The sequence below is a fragment of the Mastigoproctus giganteus genome, chromosome 12, assembly GCF_048544385.1.
Source record: "Mastigoproctus giganteus isolate SK-2022 chromosome 12, ASM4854438v1, whole genome shotgun sequence".
Classification (NCBI taxonomy): Eukaryota; Metazoa; Arthropoda; class Arachnida; order Uropygi; family Thelyphonidae; genus Mastigoproctus; species Mastigoproctus giganteus.
In genome coordinates, this window is record NC_143586.1 from 169,307,071 (window position 1) to 169,329,580 (window position 22,510).

A 22,510-nucleotide genomic window follows, 5' to 3' on the forward strand; every position below is an offset into this window, starting at 1 on the left:
AGAAATTGGAAATTATAGACCAATTAGCTTGTTATCCCACATCTACAAGTTGTTCACAAGGGTCATTACTAACAGATTAGAAAGAATACTTGATGAGAATCAACCGAAAGAGCAAGCTGGCTTTAGGACAGGATTCTCAACTATGGATCACCTTCACGTAATATCACAGCTAATGGAGAAAGCAAATGAATATAAAACACCATTATGCTTGGCATTTGTAGATTATGAAAAGGCATTTGACTCCATACAGCATAAGGCAATGTTGCACGCACTGGAAAGAAAAGGCATAGATATCCCACATATTATGATTTTGAAGAAAATATATGAAAGTGCTACCTCCTTTATTAGACTAGACAAAGACAGTAGGAAATTTAAAATCGAGAAAGGAGTTCGACAAGGAGACACAATATCTCCGAAGCTGTTTACTGCTGCCCTTGAGGAAGCTTTCAGAAGATTAGACTGGTCACAGAAAGGAGTCAATGTGAACGGAGAGTACCTAAACCATTTATGATTTGCAGATGACATTGTGGTCATAAGCCACGATCCCAAAGAATTAGAGGAGAATCTTAATCAGTTATGCACAGTTAGTAAGGATTTTGGACTAAATATGAATATGGCTAAAACAAAAGTAATGATGAACAAGTATGCCACGGAAAGGGAAATAATGATTGAAGGAGCAGTAATTGAAAAAGTGGAGTCATATACTTATCTGGGACAAGTTATTAGCTGTAATAATGATAAATGGCTGGAAGTCAAGAGAAGAATAAATTTTGGATGGCCAGCATTCAGGAAATATAGTCACATACTGAAGAGCAATATCCCAGTTTGTCTGAAATGTAAAATAATGAACCAATGTATACTCCCCACCATGACTTATGGAAGTGAAACTTGGGCACTCACCAAAAGAATGGAAGAGAAGCTGAGAACTACGCAGCGAAGAATGGAACGAATTATATTGGGAATCAGACTGTTAGATAAGAAGAGAAACACATGGATTAGGCGGCAAACTCAAGTAAAGGACATTCTTATCAAAACTTATAAAGAACTAAAATGGTCTTGGGCAGGACACATAGCTCGAAGACATGATGACAGATGAACTAAGAAAATAACAGAATGGTACCCAAGAGGAACTAGAAGAAAACCTGGAAGACAAAGGCGGAGATGGATAGATAAAATTCATGAGTTTTTGGGTAGTAAATGGATGGCCACTGCTCAAAACAGAAGGAACTGGAAAGTTGATGGAGAGGCCTTCATCCTGCAGTGGATTGAAAATGGCTGATGATGATGAAAAAAGTTAATCAACACATATTGAAAAATGTTGTTTATAAATTTTAAATTTCAATACAATTCAGAATTCTTATTTTAAATTCATACGTATTTATATTTTTAATTTATGTGAAGTTTGTATTTTCATGTCATCTTCCAAGCTTTCAAAACGGGGATATACTGTGATAAGGCCAACCGTAAAGAGTCTTCTGTATGCAAGTCCGTAAGAGTAGAGGGATTCTACGTCTTTGTTTGTTTCAAATACGAAAAGGCCGATTCACATTAGATATGTGAAACCAAACCAGCAAGTTAAAAGTTCACTGCATTATTTTACATTTGGGTTCTTTTCTCAGCAAACATTTTTCCAAAAGTATTTTTCTGATGATCTGGCTTTTAGGAAGGTATCGCTTTGCAATGTAGTAATTTCATTTTCAAGTAATATTTTCTACATGCGAAAAATCTCAGCAATTTTTTCTGTAATTTGTTTTGTATCTAAATCGACATTAAATGGATAAGAAATATATTGAAAAATGTCTTCAATTGTTTTAAAATCACTGAATCTGGTTTCAAAATCGTCCACAACTTTCTCAATTTCAAAAACATATTTCTCACTATTAAATTCAAAAACAGGATATTTTTGCAAATGATCTTGCATATTTGCAAAATGATCGAATTTTTTTTCTTTAAGAACCTTAGCCATTGCGAAAAATTGATATTTATGTGCAGAAATACTACTAATCATGTTATCCACATTTTTATTTTTTCCTTGTAATTCCATATTCAGATCACTTAATTTACTGGTAAAATCTGATAAAAAAAACCAGATCACACAACCACTCCGTATCTTGTAGCTGCTGATAATCATCACCCCTTTGATCAACAAATTGTTTTAATTTCATTCAGCAAATTTAGAAATTTCTGTAGAAACTTACCAAGACTCAGCCACTTCACATCTGTGTGTAATATTAGATTTGATTCTTTTTCATCGAATTGCATTTTGAAAAGTCTCCTTTGCAGAGATTGTCCTCTGTGGAATTCACAATTTTGAAAGCTATGTCTGTGACACTTTTAGTATTTAATCTTTTGCTGGCTAACAATTGTTGGTGGATGATACAGTGGTAACTCAAAAAATCTGGGAATTCATCACCCTTTTGGCACAATGCGATGAATCCATTAAGATGCCCCGTCATTCCTTTAGCTCCATCTGTCGTTATTGATATGACCTTAAATAGTGGTAATTTATTTTTTCAATAAAATTTTTGAATGTTTTAAATATATCAAGACCTCTTGTTCTTTCTTTTAATGAAACCATAATCAGCAGTTCTCTAGTGGCAGAATAATCGAAAACCGAATAAAAAAGCTAAAATGGATCGTGAACAGTTTTTCAAGCTAAAAAAGGTTTTTCAAGCTAAAAGGGGTCTGTGAAGTCATTTTCAAGCTAAAAGGGATCTTCGAACAGTTCTTTTTTTAGGTAAAGGGGATCCTTGAACAGATACAGTATATTTAAAATTCGTCGTGATCAACCGAAATTAAAGCCGCAATCGACTGGTAGATCACAATCGTCTCGTTGGCCACCCCTGGTTTAGGCTATCAACTCCCACAACAAAAGATGGAAGTATGTTCCACCAATCAACTACCCGCTGGCTAAAGGCTAATTTTTGCACATCTATTCTACAACTGTCTTTCCTCAATTTGAATTTGTGCCCCTTCGGGTTCTTAATCTGAGCAAGAGGAAGAATCCCATCAGCATTCAGCTTGCTCAGCCCATTCAAGGGTTGAGCTCAACCCATGCATGTACGGGAGGCAACTAGAGGGAGTAATACTCTTGATCTAATTATGAGAAGTGATTCTTCTTGCATTAAGAATATGCAGATAAAGGAACCACTAGGTGGCAGAGATCACAGTATGCTGAAGTGGGATTTACTAAAAGTGATAACTACCATTAGGGGAAAAGGGAAGGGTTTTTGCTTTCGTACAGGTGACTACGGTGGTCTGAGACAGTATTTAAATTCTATACGGTGGGACCAACTGATGATGTTACCAACAGCAAATTCAAAACGGGAAGCATTCAAAGAATTTATCTTGGAAGCTACTAGGCTTTACATACCAACTAAGAAATGTTGTTCAAGGTTTAGGCCTAAATGGATGTCAGATGAACTAATGAGACATATGGCACAGAAGAACAATGCATGGGATACATATAAATTAATGGGTGACATGGAAGCTTATGATAGATATAAGCAGGTCTGTAACCAAGTCACAAAGGAGATTAGGCAGGCAAAGGCAGATTATGAGAAATCTTTGGCAAAGGATGCAAAGAAAAACAGAAGAGTTCTTTACCTGTGTAAACTCTAGAAGGAAAGGGATGAATCAGATTCACTGGATATTGATGGTTCAACTGTTGATGATCCTGCTCAGGTGGCTAACAAACTAAATGAGTATTATGCATCTACATTCAAGCATGAGAAGCTATTCAGGGAGGGGAATGCCAGAGGTGAATTAAGCTCTGGCAGTGAGCTAGATGATTTTGTAATAACTGAGAGGAAAGTGGAAGAGAAATTGTTGAGGATAAACATAAAAAAGGCATCCAGGGTGGATGGAATCTATCCAGTTATATTAAAAGAGGCAGCAAAGGAAGTAGCCATTATTATGAGAGCTTCTTTGGACTTATGGGAGGTACCCATGGCCTGGAGGTGTGCAAATGTGACCCAAATTCACAAAGGAGGATCAAAGGGCAACACAAGTAATTATAGACCTGTTAGTTTAACTTCTGTTCCGGGGAAAATTAATGGAGGCACTGCAGGATCATCTAGACAAGACTTCAGTTATAGCTCGGACACAGCATGTTATGGTTTTGTTAAGCGAAAATCTTGCCTAACTAATTTGATTGGATACTATGATGTGGTCACAAAGGAAATGGATACAGGGAATAACTTTGATATCATATATTTCGATCTTAGAAAGGCTTTTGATACTGCTGCACATGGAAGACTGCTGAACAAATTGGAGCAGTGTGGCATTGGAGGAAAATTGCTGCTGTGGATAAAGGGATGGTTGAGTGGGAGAAGACAGAGTGGTAATCAATGGACACTGCTCGTCGTGGACTAATGTTATTAGTGGAGTCCCTCCGGCAGAGGCGTAGCTAGATTTTTGGCACCCTTGGAAAATTCGTGACTACGCGCCTTTTTACGATAATTAGTAAAACCATCGTAAAAAGGCAAATAAATAAAATTATCATAGTAAATAATAATAAGTACAGTCTGACCTTTGTTTAACGAACTTCTTTATAACAGATTTTTCTGTTTAGCGAATTTTTTGAATTCCCCTTCGCAATTACATTTAAAATAGTGTTTGTAGAACAAAAAAAATTTTCTATGTGAGATTACGTTGTTAATGGATTACGAGAGGCTTAACTGGGAATGTATTGTTCGCCCCTCTCGCATTCAAGAAATTTAGGCAACAGTGCTCTTGCAGAATGGTAATCTCGTTGGCTTAAAAGATTATCATCGCCAACTTAGTGGTACCCATAAAACCTATCCAACTTCCTGTCCCACAGTTGATTGGATACTCTGATGTGGTCACAAAGGAACTGGATGCCAAAAATAATTTTGATATAATACACTTGGATTTCAGGAAAGTTTTTGATACTGTTGCACATGGAAGACTAGTATACAAATTGGAACAGTATGGTATGAAGGGCAAGTTGCTACAATGGATAAAAAGGTGGTTGAGTGGGAGACGACAGAGAATGGTAACCAATGGATGCTGCTCTTTGTGGACTAATATTATTAGTGGAGTCCCCAGGTTTCAGTATTGAGCCCGTTGTTGTTTTGTATATTTATCAATGATATTGTTGAAGGTATATCAGGCTTAATGTTCAAGTATGCAGATAATACAACGGTTAGCAGAGTTGTTAATGACAGTAATGGCAGTGTGCTACTGCAACAGGATCTAGAAAATGGGCAAATGGGTTGAGATGTGGCAACTGAAGTTTAAAATTTACATATGCAAAGTGCTGCATATGGGTAGAAAAGGAACCCCAGTGAAACGTACCAACTGTGTGGTATGATACTTAGGGTGGTAGAAAATGAAAAAGACCTGGAAGTAAATGTGCAGTCAATTATGAAGTTTTCTGACAGTGCAGACATTTACCATTTTAACCTCCATTCGCCGAATCCGCTACCGAGGCCGTAGCCTATCCGCGGTAATGTCAGAGAATGGGATTTTTCCTAACTTTTAGAATTCAATTTTGTTAATAAATAAATAAATAAATAATAACCGAACAATAAACAATTCCTATCTGGCCACTTAGCCTCATGCAAGGAGAATCAACTTTGATTTTCTATCCATTGATCCTAATTGGATGAGTTGACATCCCTGCCACTTGGAGGCGTGCCACTACTACCCAGCAATGTAAATCTTCTTTTAAAGACTTCCGAAACGTACTTATTAAAATAAGTAAATAACCTTTTATCAGTGAACATAACATGGAGTCTCTCTTTCTCCAGATAGCCAATTGATAGTTCCAATTCCATTCTCAAGTCAACATAATAATTGCAGTCAAGCATAACATGCTCAGATGTTTCAAGCTCTCCACATTTACACAACCCATTTCTTTAAGTCCGAGCTGAAAGAGTCTCAATGCCAATCCATGTCCAGTTAACAAAAGCATAGAACAAAGACCAAACTGTTGCCACAACTTTTTTTTAACATCAATTATATTAATTCTCGGCAAAAACATAAAGGTCTGTCGTCCTTTTTCAGATGTTTCCCATTCCATTTGCCATCTAATTTTAACTTCTTCTAAAACTCTGTTCTTTTCATTTTTAACATCTGCTCTTGTATAAATTTTTCCTGGTTCTGGACAAGTTCTTATTCTTACTATTGTCTTCCTGATGTTTCGCTTAGTAAGATATCCAACTCCAGCTATTAATACTACATACTGGACTGGCAACCTACCTGATATTACCTGCAAGGCTTCTGTGGACACCGTCCAACATGCCCGAGTAATCCCTAGTAATGCAAATCTTTGTGCTTGTACTAGGTGTTTTTGAATAACCTTATTCCCAATCCTATGAACCCAAGCCCCGGCAGCATAACACATTATAGGTGAAAATAAACAATCATATAACAGATTGAGGCCTCTACCTTTTATACCCCAATCTCTTCTAATCACCCTCCGGAGCTTGGCATATAAGGTTTTAATTTTAAATTTTAAATACTTAACGTGTTCTGTAAAGAACAAACGTTCTTCAATCATTAAGCCTAAATATTTTGTTACTTGTGCATATCGAATGGCACTCCCCATCAGCTGTACAGTAGGAGCTCTATTCATGCTTAGTCTTCCCTTGAGCAACATCTGAATCATCTTTTCCTTTGAGACCTGCAATTTATGTTTCCTTGTCCATATTTCTAATGTTCTCAAAGCTTCTTCTGCTTTGCTTTCTATGGAAGATCTGGAATTTCCCTGAACCATCATTACCAGATCGTCAGCATAAGCTATCTTTGTGACACCAGGCATTTCTTCATTTAAATATTCATCAAAGACCATGTTCCACACAAAGGGGCCAATCACCGAGCCTTGTGGACATCCTTTAATAACTTTCCTAGTTATCTCTGTATATCTTGTTTTAACTACTACTTCCCTATTGGAAAAGTAGCTTCTAAATACCTGCTCTAGCAGACAGGCTGCTAGAGCAGGTCATGGGATCTTGTCAGTGATATACAAAATTTTGCAAGCAGGGATAAAGAGATGATTCCCCTTGTATAAGGCCATGGTCAGGTCATACCTTGAGTACTGTGTACAAGTTTGGAGACCTCAATTTAGGAAGGATGTAGAGCTGTTGGGGCAAGCACATAGAAGGCAACAAGATTGGTAAGGGAAATGAAGGGGTTCTCTCTCTCTCTCTTACCAAGAAAGGCTCAAGTTCTGCAAATTGCAGCTTCTGGAGTTGCGAGGGGGTGATCTGATTGAGGCGTATAAGGGTTTGAATGGGTTGATCAGGTTTAATTCTGATGGGATTAAGATCTTCCTATTGTTCAGATTACAAGCATGGGGGAGCATAAATTCAAATTGAGAAAGACAGTTATAGCATAAATGTGCAGAAATTTGCCTTAGCTAGTGGGTAGTTGATTGCTGGAAAAGACTTCCAACTGTTGTTATAGAAATTGACAGCTTAAATAAATTCAAGGAGGAACTCGACAAACTTTTAGTGGTAATGGATGTGTGAAATGGGTTTTTTTTTTTTTTTTTGCTAATGCTACATAAGCTTGCTTTCTTGTATCACATACCGAGATGTCAAGCTGGTCAACTACCTTCTGTGTATCCATAGTCAGTGAGCAGATCAAAGGTATTCCACATTCGGACAATAGGCTCTGGTCAATCTTCTACTGTAAGCACTCTGTTAGAGTTTTATGAGAGAGTGGTTTTCCTGTACCCCAACAAAGGGTGATCTGTTGTTTCGCTGAAGTGTATATGTGAATCGTCTGCAAACTTAGACATTGAGCTGGATATACCTTCATCAATATCATTAATAAATACAGAAAACAAAATGGAACCAACATTGAACTCTGGGGGGGGAACTCCACTAATAACATTAGTCCACAAAGAGCATTGTCCATTGATTACCACTATCTTCTCCCACTCAACCATCCCTTTATCCATTCTAGCAACTTGTCCTTAATGCCACACTGCTCCAATTTGTACAGTAGTCTTCCATGTGCAACAGTAACAAAAGCTTTCCAAAGATTCAAGTATATGATATCAAAATAATTTTTTCCCATCCAATCAAACTGGTCAGACAAGACTTCCCCTTAACAAACTCATGCTGTATCTGAATTATAACTGAAGTCTTATCTAGATGATCCTGCAGTGCTTCTTTAACCAGTGCCTCCATTAATTTTCCTGGAACAGAAATTAAACTAACAGGTCTGCAATTACCCGTGTCTCCCTTTGATCCTCCTTTGTGAATTGGGGTCACATTTGCACATCCCCAGCCCATGGGTACCTCCCCTGAGAATAAGGAACATGCCATAATTATGGCTAAGGGTTTGCTTACTTCCTTTGCTGCCTCGTTCAATATAACTGGATAGATCTGATCCACCCCAAGTTCCTTTCTTATGTTTATCTTAAACAATTTCTGCTCCATTTGCTCTCATTTATTAAGAAATCATTTAGCTCATTGCTAGGGTTTAATACACCTCTGGCATTCATCTCCCAGAATAACTCCTCATTTGTAAATGTAGATGCAAAATACTGATTCAGTTTGTTAGCTACTTAAGCAGAATCATCAACAGATGAACGCTCGACATGAAGTGGACCAATCTGATTCAACCCCTTCCTTCTAGAGTTTACATAAGTTACTCTTTGCATCTTTTGCCAAACATTTCTCATAATCTGCCTTTCCCTGCCTAACCTCCCTTTTGACTTGATTACAGATGCAAACATCTTCCATAGGCTTCTGTATCACATAAATTAAAAATCACAATATTCATGATCATCTGTTTATATAGCACAAAAAGAATATATATACATTATTTATAACTTCAAACTTATTCAGTATCTCAGAATGTACACAGTTCTTGAATGGCGGTGCTGTGCATTCGAGCATGTACCGATGAAGCAGTCACCTGATTGGTCCCTTAAAAGTTGCGTTCTGGAAGGCAAAGAGATGCACACTGCTATGCAAGCATGAATCGCCCTCTGAAAACACGCCATTTAGCAAAAATTAATTTTCACTCCACACTCTGGGGGCGACATCTAGGGGCACCATTTTGTCAGGTAGCCTCAGGTGTCGAAACAGCTTGACACGGAACTGATATGGTCTGTCAGTGGCGCCCCTCTGATACCAGCGTCCTTGGCACCTGCCTCAGTGCCAAGGCGTTCATATGCCACTGCCCTCAGAGTTCAGTGTTGGGTCCATTGTAGTTTTCTGTATTTATAAATGATATTTATTATGGTATATCAAGCTTAATGTCCAAGTATGGTATATCAAGCTTAATGTCCAAACGAACGTTTTCAGGGTTTGTTAAGGACACTAATGACAGTACACTGCTGCAACAGGATCAGAAAAGTTGAGTAGATGAGCTGAGAGGTGGCAAATGAAGTTTAACATTGACAAATGTAAAGTACTACATATGGGAAGCAGTAACCCCAGAGTAATGTATCAAATCTGTGGAACTACACTGACAGTGGTAGAGAACGAAAAGGACTTGGGCGTAATTGTGCAGACAGATATGAAGTTTTCTGAGCAGTGCATATGGTCTGCAAGACTAGCTCATGGTGTCTTGTCAATGATATACAGGAATTTTTCTAGCAGGAATAAGGAGGTGATTATCCCCTTCTTTAAGGTAATAGTCAGGCTACACCTTGAGTACTGTATACAGATCTGGAGGCCTCATTTTAGGAAGGATGTAGAGTTGCTAGAATGAGTATAGAGAAGGTCAAGATTGGTGAGAAGAACAAAGGTTTGTTCTTACGAAGAAAGGCTTCAGTTCTGCAAGTTGCAGCATCTGGAGACTAGGCACCTGAGAGGTGCCTTGAATGGTTAGAGCAGGCTCAATGCTGACGGGATACTTCCACTTGCTCAGATTAAGAATCTGAGGGCCATAGATTCAAATGAGGAAAGACAGTTATAGATTTGTACAGATCTGTACAAATCTGTACAGTTATGTACAGATTTGTTTAGCTCGTGGTGTTTTGTCAATGATATATATACAGGAATTTTTCTGGCAGGGATAAGGAGGTGATTATCCCCTTGTATAAGGCAATGGCCAGGCCACACCTTCAGTACTGTATACAGGTCTGGAGGCCTCATTTTAAGATGAATGTAGAGCTGTTGGAACGGATACAGAGAAGGGCAACAAGATTAGTGAATGGAACAAAGGGTTGCTCTTACATAGAAAGGCTTAAGTTTTGCAAATTACAGTGTCTGGAGACTAGGCACCTGCGAGGTGATCTGATTGAGGTGCATTAAATGGTTTGAACATGCTCAATGCTGATGGGATTCTTCCTCTTGCTCAGAATAATCACCTGAGAGGGCATAAATTCAAATTGAGGAAAGACAGATGTAGGATAGATGTGCGGAAGTTTGCCTTTAGCCAGTGGGTAGTTGATTGGTGGAACAGACTTCCATCCTTTGTTGTGGAAGTTGATAGCCTAAATAAATTTAAGGCTGAGCTGGACAGGTATTTGGATTGAATGAAGGGATGAAATGGGAGCTTTTTTTTTTTTTTTTGGCTGATGCTGCATAAGCTTGCTTTCTTGTATCATATGCCTCTACTAATTTGTTATTTGTTATTTGGTTTTTTTTTAGGAGCATTAGCAACTAAGGCCATATTGCTCCGGGGATATGCGGTGGTCATTCCCTGACCTTTCCGCATCCTCCGTATTTGGTGGTGACGGGATCGAACTCTGGTCTAATCAAGAAGCGTGTGTTATGCACTGCTGCTCCTTCCCAACTGGCTACGTAGGCGCCACCTCTACTAATGCTAATGGCCTTATACACCTCAATCAGATCACCTCGCAGGTGTCTACTCCCTGGGTGCTGCAATTTGCAGAACTTAAGTCTTCCTCGGTAAGAGAACACCTTTGTTCCCCCTCACCAATCTTGATGCCCTTCTTTGTACTCATTCTAGCAACTCTACATCCTTCCTAAAATGAGGCCTCCACACCTTTACACAGTACTCTAGGTGTAGCCTGATCATTGCCTTGTATAATGGGATAATCACCTCCCTGTACCTGCGAGAAAAATTCCTATATAACTTTTTAAAAATTCCTATAGACAATACTCCATGCCGAGCCCTGGCAGCCCATCTGTACTACTCAGTCAGCTTCATATTTGACTGCACAGTTATCCCCAGGTCTTTTTCACTTCCCACTTCCCTGAGTATAGTACAATACAGTTAGTATGTTTCTCTATGGTTATCACTACTCATATGCAGTACTTTGCATTTGTCAATGTTAAACTTCAGTTGCCACTTCTCAGCCCATTTCCCCAACTTATCTAGATCCAGTTGGAGTAGCATACTGTCTTTATTGTCATTAACAACCCTGCCAGCCTTTGTGTCATCTGCAAACTTGGACATTAAACCTGATATACCTTCATCAATATCATTGATAAATAAATAGAACAACAATGGGCCCAACACCGAACCCTGGGGAACTCCACTAATAACATTTGTCCACGAAGAGCAGTGTCCATTGAATACCACTCTCTGACATCTCCCACTCAACCATCCCTTTATTCATTGTAACAACTTACCCTTAATGCCATACCTCTCCAGTTTGTACAGCAGTCTTTCATGTGCTATCAACAGATAATCAGTGCTGTGATTATCAGCTGTGATTATCTGATTATCAGCAGATAATCAGATCAAGAGTATTACTCCCTCCGGTTGTCTCTCGAATATGTTGCTGTAGAACACAGTCAGGCACCTCCGTAGCCAGGTGGAAAGGAGTAGCAGTGCGTAGCACACGCTTCTTGATTAAACCGGGGTTCGAGGCCGTCATCACCAAATACAGAGGATGTGGAGAGGTCAGGGAATGACCACTGCATATCCCGGAGCAATATGGCCTTAGTTGCTAATGCTCCAAAAAAAAAAAAAAAACTGAGACAACAACAACAGAAAACAATCATCCAATAAATACACAAAAATCTTGCTAATGTAGTAGTAGTAGAGGCATGTGATGCAAGAAAGCATGTGTATGAGCTTATGTTATGCAGCATCAGCCAAAAAAAAAAAAAAAAATCACACCATTCCCTCCAAATGCCTGTCCAGTTCCTCCTTAAATTTATTCAACCTATCAACTTCCACAATGACAGATGGAAGTTTGTTCCAGCAATTAACCACCCGCTGGCTAAAGGCAAATTTCTGCACATCTATTCTACATCTGTCTTTTCTTAATTTGAATTTATGTCCCCTTAGGTTTGTAATCTGAACAAGTGGAAGGATCCCATCAGAATTCAGCGTGCTCAACCCATTCAAGGCCCTGTGAGAGTGATCAACCCACAAGTTCCAGTCAACATCTGGAAAGTTAAAATCCCCCATTATAAGACATTCTGATTTACTGGCCCACTCTATTTCTCTGCACAATTGCTCATTATACTCATTAGCATTAGCATTATGCTAATGCTCATCAGATTCATTAGGCCTATAAGAAACACCTACTCTCATTTTTCCTTTCCCAGTGCTTATGTCAACACCAAACAGACTCAACATTGCATTGTCCGCCAACATCAATTGGATGCACTTCCTAGATTTTATGTGTTTCTTAACTAACAGCATAACCCCTCCTCCCTTCTGTACACATTATATCCTCCAAATTCCAATTCTGCACTGCTCATGTCTGTGTGACACCATGTCTCTGATATCTCAACAATATCTGCCTTTGATGTCTTGACCAGCACTTCAAGTTCATCAAATTTATTAACTATACTCCAAGCATTGGTGTACATGCAAGTATATATGCACCTGTTTCTACTCTTAGTTATCCTAACACAGCCCATGTATTTACTTGTTCCACTATGACTCCCAAAAGTCCTGGAAATCTCCATTACCTTGCTTTCCAGGCTGCTGCTCATTCTAATAGAAGCAATGCAAGAATCATTTTTGCCTCTGCCTGTGGCCACTGTTAATCCCCCCCCCCAAGCTAGCAGTTTTCCGATTCACCTAACACTGCCTCGATAGCATCAGCAAATATTCTTGCACCCTTTCTATTTAAGTGCACCCCATCCCTGTAGAAGTAGTCTCTTTTAACACTGTAACTGATCCTGTGCACTGCTCTTCTCAGCAGTCAGAATATCCAGATATCATCTTCCCTTCACTTACTTGCCTGGATATCTTAACCACCAAGAGGAGTAGTTTATGTGACCAAGTGACTGGAATAGGAACGTGATGCTGTTTATAAAGGAAACTGTGGTGTAACAGTCTTTTAGCTATCACTTAGCATGGGCTGTGTGTAATCTGTTTCCTTGTACTATGTGGCTAATACTAATACCAATCTTCAAGTAGTATTGCACATCACAGAAAAAGTTAAAAGGTCTCAATACTCAAGTAGAGATTAAGAACATTGTCTATTTCTTGAATCCATATAAAACAAGTGAAAATTCTGGCTTACTCACCTTAACCCTAAATCTGTTATGCCATATAATGAACCAATACTGATAGTCACTATTTTCTCTACCACAGGAAGTGCTAGACAGTGATTCACCAGCACAGTAACTGCATCACTAATGTGATGTGCCACTGATGTGCTTGGCAAGATATGGGTATGATGTACTTTTCCAGGTTATGGCATGCGAAAGGAGACTATCCTTGTATTACTTACATTGCTTTTAGACCATTATTTTCCTCAAGCAATAATCCCTGTATATGATAAAAAAATTTTAATCTTTACATACTTCTATGGTCAGAAACAGCACCACAGCTCATTGTGATGAGGATGGATGAATCCATCATATGTATGCCACCCAGCATACAATGGATTTATCATGATTCACACAGTCATTTCTATATGTACAGAGGATGACTTGCATAAACCAAACTGTTTTCCTGTCTTTCACATGAACATCCATCAAAAATAATATAAAAATTATAATTTAAGATATTTAGGAAATGTCACTCCATACACTCACCTGAAAACTACTAATCCTAGTTAATAATTCCATATATTTGGGGTTTTTGGTAAGCTCATTCAGTTTTTTCTGTTTCTAAAAAAATTAAAAAAAGTATGCAGTCAATAAGTAATACATGAAGGTTTAAGAAGGAAACAGGACTAGATAATTAATAAATGAAGCCACTGTACTGCATTTAAATGTGGAATTATTTCCAGACACCTTTATCCTACCTTGGAGTTCTCCACAGTGGGCATGATCAAGTATACATATTAATAAAATACAGAAAAAATGTACATGTTAATAAAATAAAGAAAAAAATACACATGATTACATTAATAAAAAATAAAATCTATCCACACATTTATGATGGTAGAGTGTGACCTATGCGGGATATTTTTTGTACAGGTTGTGGTAGTGGGTAGTTTGAGCAAAGTGCATAAGTCTAGATGTCTGTGAATTTGACCCTAGAAAGTCCATGGAGGATACTGTAGGCAGTGGGGAAAGGATAAAGGGAGTGGACTGAGGGGCAGGATTGAGAGAAAATGGTAAAATTCAGAGAAAAGAGTAATTACTCCTTCTATACTGCTGTTAAAGTTGTTAATTTTTCATACAGACTTACCTATAATTAGGGGGGGAAGTCAGAGCATATAGGCAAGAACTATATGCATTGGATACCCATAAATACTCATCTGCTACAGGCAACATAGCATTCCATCCTAATTGCTGAGCAATAGATACCACCTCCCATGACTAGGACTCTAAAGACACCACTGTGATTTTGCCTCTAGAGTAACCTCTATGTACTTTGTCTCTGTGTTTTCTAAATCTAGCAGTAATATAAATGAATTCCAATAATATGTTACAAAATATAAATTTTCTGATAAAGTAAAAAAGTAAGGAATGCATCAATTTTTTTTTACCTTATTATGAAAATGACTTCAAAATATTCCAATAGTATCAGATTTTTGAAAAATTTCACTCTTTCCATTAAAAGCTGTACATAAGTATAGCTTTTAATGGAAAGAGTAAAATAATCTTGGTGGCCTTAGATCATTAAAAGTTATAAATGATTCTAGGTGACACTTGTTACTGTGACAGTTCATAAAACACCACATGTTCTGAGCATCTGCTTACATTATAATATAAATAGCACTAAGTTGCAAGGTAGCATAGTACTACATTAGATTCTACATAGCAATTCATATTTAATAAACTACTTGAAGTGAATTGTGTGTGTGTGTGTGTGTGTGTGTGTGTGTGTGTGTGTGTGTGTGTGTGTGTGTGTGTGTGTGTGTGTGTGTGTGTGTGTGTGTGTGTGTGTGAGAGAGAGAGAGAGAATAAACCAACGAAGAAATGATTTGAGGGAAGGAAACAATAAGAAGTCCAATGGTGCAAGATCGGGTGAGTAGGCTAGATGGAGCCGTATTTCATATCCACAAGAGGCTGCTTGTATTGTTGCAATTTCAGAAGTGTGAACTGGGGCATTGTCTTGAAGCATTCTCACACCTTTGGACAACATGCCATGCCTACATGTTTTGATTTTCTCCAGTAATTTTGTGAGTAAGTTGGCATAATGGGCACCTGTAATTGTTCTACCTTTCGGCAGGTAATCGGTCATTATTACACCTTTCTCATCCCAAACACTGTCAGCAAGACCCTTCCTGCTGATGCTTGGACCCTTGCCTTCTTGGGGGTGGGGAACCATGATGTCCCCATTCCATGGACTGCTTTTTACTTTCAGGGTCAAAATGGTGTATCCAACTTTCATCCTGAGTGATTAGATGAGAGAAAAATTCTTCATTTTTTTGGCACAGGGCTCACAACTCGTGATTTCTGTTTCGATCAGCCTTCTGGAAACCAGTCAATAATCAGGGAATCCATCTTGCACTCAATTTCTGTAAATGGAGTTGGTCATGAAGGACTGGTTCAACAGAGCCCACACTAATGTTCACCTCCTGGGACAATTCATGCACAGATATCCGCGATCTTCCATGATTAACGACTCAACTTTTCTGATCATGCTGTCATCAATGGCTGAATGGGAACAACCTGGAATGGGCTCAGATTCTACTGATGTCCGACCACACCTAAACTGTCTATGCCAGTGCTTCACAATGCCATAGGGTAGGGCTTCATCCTTAGATAAGGGATTACAGCTTTGGCTTTAACTTTGTCCATGATGCTACTTCATCACAAGTTCAGCTCTGTAAGAGAAAAACAATTAAGCCACAGGGCTGAAATTTTAGACCTTTAGTACAGAGATATGTATGATGCTACACACAAAATATCATGACTCTGATATCTGGAAGTAGGCGTGGGCGATTCTTTATTGAACCACCCTCGTATGTGTACATGTTTGTAAATCATATGTAACAATGTTTATAAGTATTTTCAACAGAATAAACCAAACAATTCCACCTTTTTAATTAAACCACTTACACCTTTTTACTTGTATTCTAATGTTTCTGTGACTTTGCACTCTAATTAAAATTAATCAAAAAATCCTCGTATTTCCAATGAAACCATCAAAAAAAAAAGTTAAAACTGAACAAAGTAGAAGAGGCTGGACTAGATAACAATGAATATGTGGTTCAATGAAACTCCGTAAAGAAGCTAATGACAAGGTTGAAACAAATGTGACGAAGCCGGAGATGATAACAATAAGGTATTAAATGTGGTGGTGTTTGTAGCTGTAGATCTAGTGCAATATCCATTTCATCTGACTGTAAAAATGAATATCTGGGATGGTTGGGTTGAAGAGAATAAAAATGAGTTTGAATTTTGTTCAAAATACGAATGGCTTATAGGAAAACATAAGAAACAGGAATGTAAAACACGTAAGAAAACAAGATCACTCAGACCTGAGAAGAAATGTCAAGATATGATATTATTGAAAGAATAGATATTCAAATAACACATTTTAGATCAGACAAAAAAAACAACAAATGACAGTGTTGCAAAAAAAAAAAAAAATCCATGATCATAAAAATAGCTTAGCTCATAAAGCAGTTGAAATTATATTAGTATGCTGAGATAATAAACATTAGAAAATGTTTCTGCAAAAGCTTTTAATAAAGATAAAGAGAGATAACAAAAATAATCTTTCACATTGCTTACAAGGTAGTTAAAAAAAAAAAATCACTCTTTTAACAATTCTGAGAGCAAAGTAGACATTGAAGAGCTAAATGGTGCTAATATGGAATGGATCCTGCACTTCACAAATGCCTGCATTAACATAGTCAATCACATAGCACAAGAAATGAAAATAACTCTGTCCTGCAAAATATTAATTATTACTACTTAGCCACATGGTGCAAGGAAGCCTGAGGCTTATGCTGCACTAGCCAAAAAAAATTCCCGAGTGTCTAGTTCTGCCTTGAATCTATTTAGGCTATCAACTTCTACAATGACAGATGGAAGTTTGTTTCAGCAATCTTCCACACATCTATCCAACAACTGTCTTTCCTCAACTTGAATTTATGCCCTCTCAGGCAATTATTCTGAGCAAAAGGAAGAATTCCATCAGCATTGAGCATGCTCAGCATTGACTATATGTTAAAATTATCTCTGGGTAGGAAAAATATTAGATTTATTCTTTGGATATACAGTCACACACAAGTAACCTTTGATTTATTTTTTAACCACAATATTATATATAAATTGGTGCTATATGTGTATATGGGAAACTTTATATAACTGAACCATTCCTTGTTTCTGTTTAGTACTGTAATGTACTGCAAATTAGTTTCCTTATATAATACCTCAATACTGAAATGCATTTGCTATAAGAAAATTATAATCTTTTCGAGAACTTTAAAAGTAAACCCAAAAACATAACTCCAATGAATTTCAAGGAATTGTTTTGTTGGATGAAGATGAAAAAATTCTTAGGATTAAAAAGGTGAACAAAAATGCATATTTGCATAAAATAATTATGTAATAAATTTTAAATATAATGATATTATTCATGTCTTTTCAACTTTTAAGTACTTGCCTTTAATTTGAAATTTTTTTTGTGAAGTGCTGCTATACAAATGAGACAAGTAGAAAAGTAATATGATGTCAGCATCTGCACAAGCAGTCACATCTACACCGTAATAAATACCATGTCACAGCTTGTGTATTACTTTTGGAACATCCTCGATATATCTCAATAAGAAACACTAAATTTTATTTGATGTTCATTACTGAACATAAAATAAGATCTTTTATTTAACGTTAATCTTTTTTAACCCCTTAGAAAGGTTAAAAAAGATTTTAAAAAATAATTATATGTGCACTTACCAGGTCTTCTAAACGAAGAACTTGAGCCTAGAAATAAAATAATGATATAAAAAATTATTTTTAGGAATAAATTTAACTTCTTTATAGAACAATTCTGGCAACTAAATGAACATTATTATTTTTATTACTCATTCTCCATGAAGTTCAGCAACGTTCTGTAAATTTTATGTACTGCAAATGACTAATACATTCTCAAAAAAATATATTAATTTAAAATAGCTGATCAAAAATAGTTGACAAAAAACAACTTTAAAGCAAGTGATGGTAAAAAGCACAAATCACTATTCAGCAACCAAGTTTGTCAATGTCTGATATTTGATTCCATACACAGCAACCTGAAAATGTTGGACCAAACGGAACTTCTAATAAGTGTGAGAACCAAGACATTAATACTATCATTACTGATATTTTTTTTTCCCAGGTTGTATGTTAATTGCTTTTATTTTATTTTTTTCAAGATTAATTGCATTTTAGCTGATTATCTTCATTCCATGTATGGAATGGAATGGAAATTTAATGGAATAAACTGCTTTTACATCTAAATTACCTCCACTGAACTTCACATAAATTTTCATACAAAAAAAAAAACAAAAAAAAACATATGATCAAGGGTTTTATTTGCGGCAATAAATGTAGTCCTACATTTATTGCAGCAAATCACAGAAAGTAAATACAGTATGACATTATAAATGACAATATAAATACAATATTTTGGTTCAAATATGATTTATTTCACTGAGTGTATTTATAATAAGCATTTTTTTTTTTAATGAAAAATTCAAACACAAGAGGTATTTAAAACCTACAGCACTTAGTACTGTGCATGGGTTGGAGGAAGAGAAGATGAAAGAACATACTTGTTGACATTAGACTTGAACTTCTGCAAATTGTACAGGAAATACGCATGATGGAAAGTTGTTCCAGAAAATGGAAGTTCAAGGAATAAATGAGGATGAAGAAACGTTGATTGTGTGAGTTTCAAGTTGGACAGTAAAAGTAGGTTGACTGGTTGTGGCAAGTGCACGGACTGCTTTGGGAGGGAGGGAGGGAGGGAGGGAGAGAGAGAGAGAGGGAGAGAGAGAGAGCGGAAATTATAGAAGCCAATTCAGAAGAACAGTGCCCATGGAAGTATCGATAGAAAAGGCGTGCAGCAGAAACAGAATGACACAGACAGACAGTGGAGAGACTCTGTTAGAGATGAGTCATTAATCAATCTAAATGCTCTCTTTTGAATGGAATCTAGAAGCCTGAGAGAGGTTTTGGGGACACCGCCCCAGATGTGGTAACAATTCTTGATGGTGGGGCAGATTTCAGATTTGTACAGAGTGAACAGCAGTTGGGAAGAAAAGTAACTCCGAGAGCGAAAGAGAAAACCCAGTTTTTTTTAGATACAGAGGAAGCAATATTTGTAATGTGCTTAAGCCAATAAATATATATGATCTTGCATAGAAATCAGAGTCATTAAAATAAGCATAGGAGCAAAAGAATCCCTTTTTGCAAAATATATGATAGGACTAAGTTTTAGAAGGATTGAAATCAACTAAGTTATCATTGCCCCACTGGAGAATTACCTGGAGATCAGTATTTAAGAAATTGGTAGTGCATATTTGAGAAGTTGAAGCTGTTTGAGAAGGCAAGGTTTATCAAACTGGAAGGTGGAATGCAATGTGCAATCATCAGCAAAAGTATCAACAGGATTTCCGGTCAATGGAAGAAGGTCATTAATATACAAGAGAAAAAGAGTGGGAGAAGATCTGAACCTTGAGGGACACCAGCATTAGTGGAGAAGTTAGAAGACAGAGAGCCATCAACCATCACCCACAGTGAGCAATCAGAGAGAAATCTGGATACCCAATTACAAAAAAACAGTTGGCAAACCATAAGATGGGAGCTTAATTAGAAGACCTTTATGCCAAACAATCAAAAGCCTTTGAAATGTCAAGAGCAACTGCTTGAGTTTCACCGAAGTCTTCCAATGAATTTGCCCAAAGATGGGTAACATAAGCCAGAATATCATCAGTGGATCGACACTGATGGAATCCATACTGGCAATCGTTGATCAGAAGGAAGGTTTCTAGATAGTTTTAATAGTTGGCTGTTAAATGTTTTCTCCATTACTTTGAAAAGAATAGAGGTGATTGCAATAGGATGATAGTTGTATGGTAGGGATTTGTATCCCTTTTTAGGAATTGGCTCGATATGAGCAAATTTCCAAGCAGAAGGAAACACCTTTGGAATAAGAAAGTAAAAAAAGGCAGCAAAGAACAGGAGTAAGTTCAGGAGCACAGGTTTTGAGAACAAGTGGAGAAATACCATCAGGACCTGGAGCTTTCTTAGCATCCAGATTCATCAAAATCCTTCTGACATCCTTTTGAGGGAAAACCACAGGAGGCATTGAATGGAGCATGCTGGGAATGGTGGGAAGTGTTTTACCACGATCATTAATACGTGAGTTGGAAGAAAAATAGGATGCTAGCAGGTCAGCTTTATCCTTGGCTGAAGTGACAACAGAACCATCTGGTTTGGACAGAGGTGGGAGCAGAGATGGGCAAAAGTTGCGGCCAATAACTTCAACAAGATATAAGAATGCTCAGCTGCCATTAGGGAAAGAAGCAAGTTTTCTACAGTTACCCTGTTCAAAATCTATTTTGGACTGATTAATAACTGCTTTACAATTGTTGCTAGCTCTGGTGTAGGCTGAAAATGAAACTGAAGAATTGGAAACAAGCCAATTATGATATGCAACATTCTTCTCTTGAACAGCCTTAGCACATTTATTGGAAAACCAAGGTTTAGATAAAGAAAGAGATTTTTACATCTAAATTTTACATCCAAATGTTGACATCAAAAGTTTTGAAAACAGTAATCCGACCAAGGAAAAGAAATCACACAGATCATCCCATTTTGCATTCTTGTAATGCCAAACAGCATAAGGTTGGGAATGGCCTTGAAAGAAAGGCTCCATTGGAGAAGAGACCATCACCAAGTTGTGATATGAGGTGCCTAGAGGACCACTCACCTCGACCATGTACTTAAAAGGGTTGTTTGTGAGAAAAAGATCAAGCATGCTGGTTATATGATTAGGATTGTCCGGTATTCTGGTAGGTAAATGAACAATCTGTGCAAGGTCATTAGTAATTGCAAAAGCCTCAGCATCTCAACCAGCTGGGTACACATGACTAGAAAACAGAAGCTAGGTGGAGTTGTGAACTTTAAAATCACCAAAGAAAATTACCCCACTGTTAGAAAAGTTGGACTGGAGAAAGTCAAGTTTCAAAGACAGGAAGTCAAAGAAACCCAAGTGATTAATGCAGATGGGGAGAATGATAGAGGCAACAGATGAATTTGACAGAATGTAGTAGAGAGATGAGATTTTAAGTCAAAGAAGGTCGAAAGGAGGAGATTCTAAATTACTAAGTCTCTAACATGGAATATAAGAATACACACATGCACAAGTGCCACCTTTGAAGCAAAACGAATAATACAACAAATAATTCGGACAACTGAGATGAGCAATGGTTGAATCATCCAATAACTGAGATTCTATCAGAAAAAGTATGTGAGGTTTGGCAGACTAAGTGTAAATGGACATCATTGAGATTAGAACTGAGATCAGATATATTTGTGTAATGAATGCGGAAGTGTTTGGGAGGTTTAGATCTTTTTGCAGATAAGTTTGCTCTAGTAGTTTGACAATTTATGGTGTATTCAGTAGTACAAAAATGTGGGTGGACATGCTGTATGAAGTAATGAAATTTTTGGATATGGCATACATATACATATGGTGGATGCAGGGAATAACTTTGATATTATATACTTGGATCTTAGAAAGGCTTTTGATACTGTTGCACATGAAAGACTGCTGCACAAATTGGAGCAGTGTGGCATTGGAGGCAAATTGCTGCTATGGATAAAGGGGTGGTTGAGGGGGAGAAGACAGAGAGTGGTAATCAATGGACACTGCTCATCGTGGACTAATGTTATTAGTGGAGTCCCTCAGGGTTCAGTATTGGGTCCTTTATTGTTTTCTGTATTTATAAATGATATTGATGATGGTATATCAAGCTTAATGTCCAAGTTTGCAGATGATACGAAGGTTGCAGGGTTGTCATGGACACTACTGACACTATGCTGCTGCAACAGGATCTGGAAAGGTTGAGCAGATGGGCTGAGGGGTGGCAAATGAAGTTTAAAATTGACAAATGTAAAGTACTACATATGGGAAACAGCAACCCCAGAGCAACGTATCAACTCTGTGGTACTACACTGGCAGTGGTAGAGAATGAAAGGGACTTGGGGGTGGTTGTGCAGGCAGATATGAAGTTTTCTGAGCAGTGCAGAAG

The 22,510-nt window shown here is 37.5% G+C and overlaps 1 protein-coding gene across 1 annotated transcript in view; it reads right to left on the minus strand.

Moving 5' to 3' along the window:
- LOC150077584 (uncharacterized) overlaps positions 1-22,510 on the minus strand; it is a 246,973-nt gene that overhangs the window by 145,358 nt on the left and 79,105 nt on the right. The window contains exons 5-6 of the mRNA XM_090385952.1: positions 18,168-18,194; positions 13,902-13,976 (exon numbers count right to left, since the gene is read on the minus strand). Of these exons, the coding sequence (XP_090242078.1) occupies positions 13,902-13,976; positions 18,168-18,194 (102 nt within the window). The remainder of the gene's footprint in view (positions 1-13,901; positions 13,977-18,167; positions 18,195-22,510) is intronic.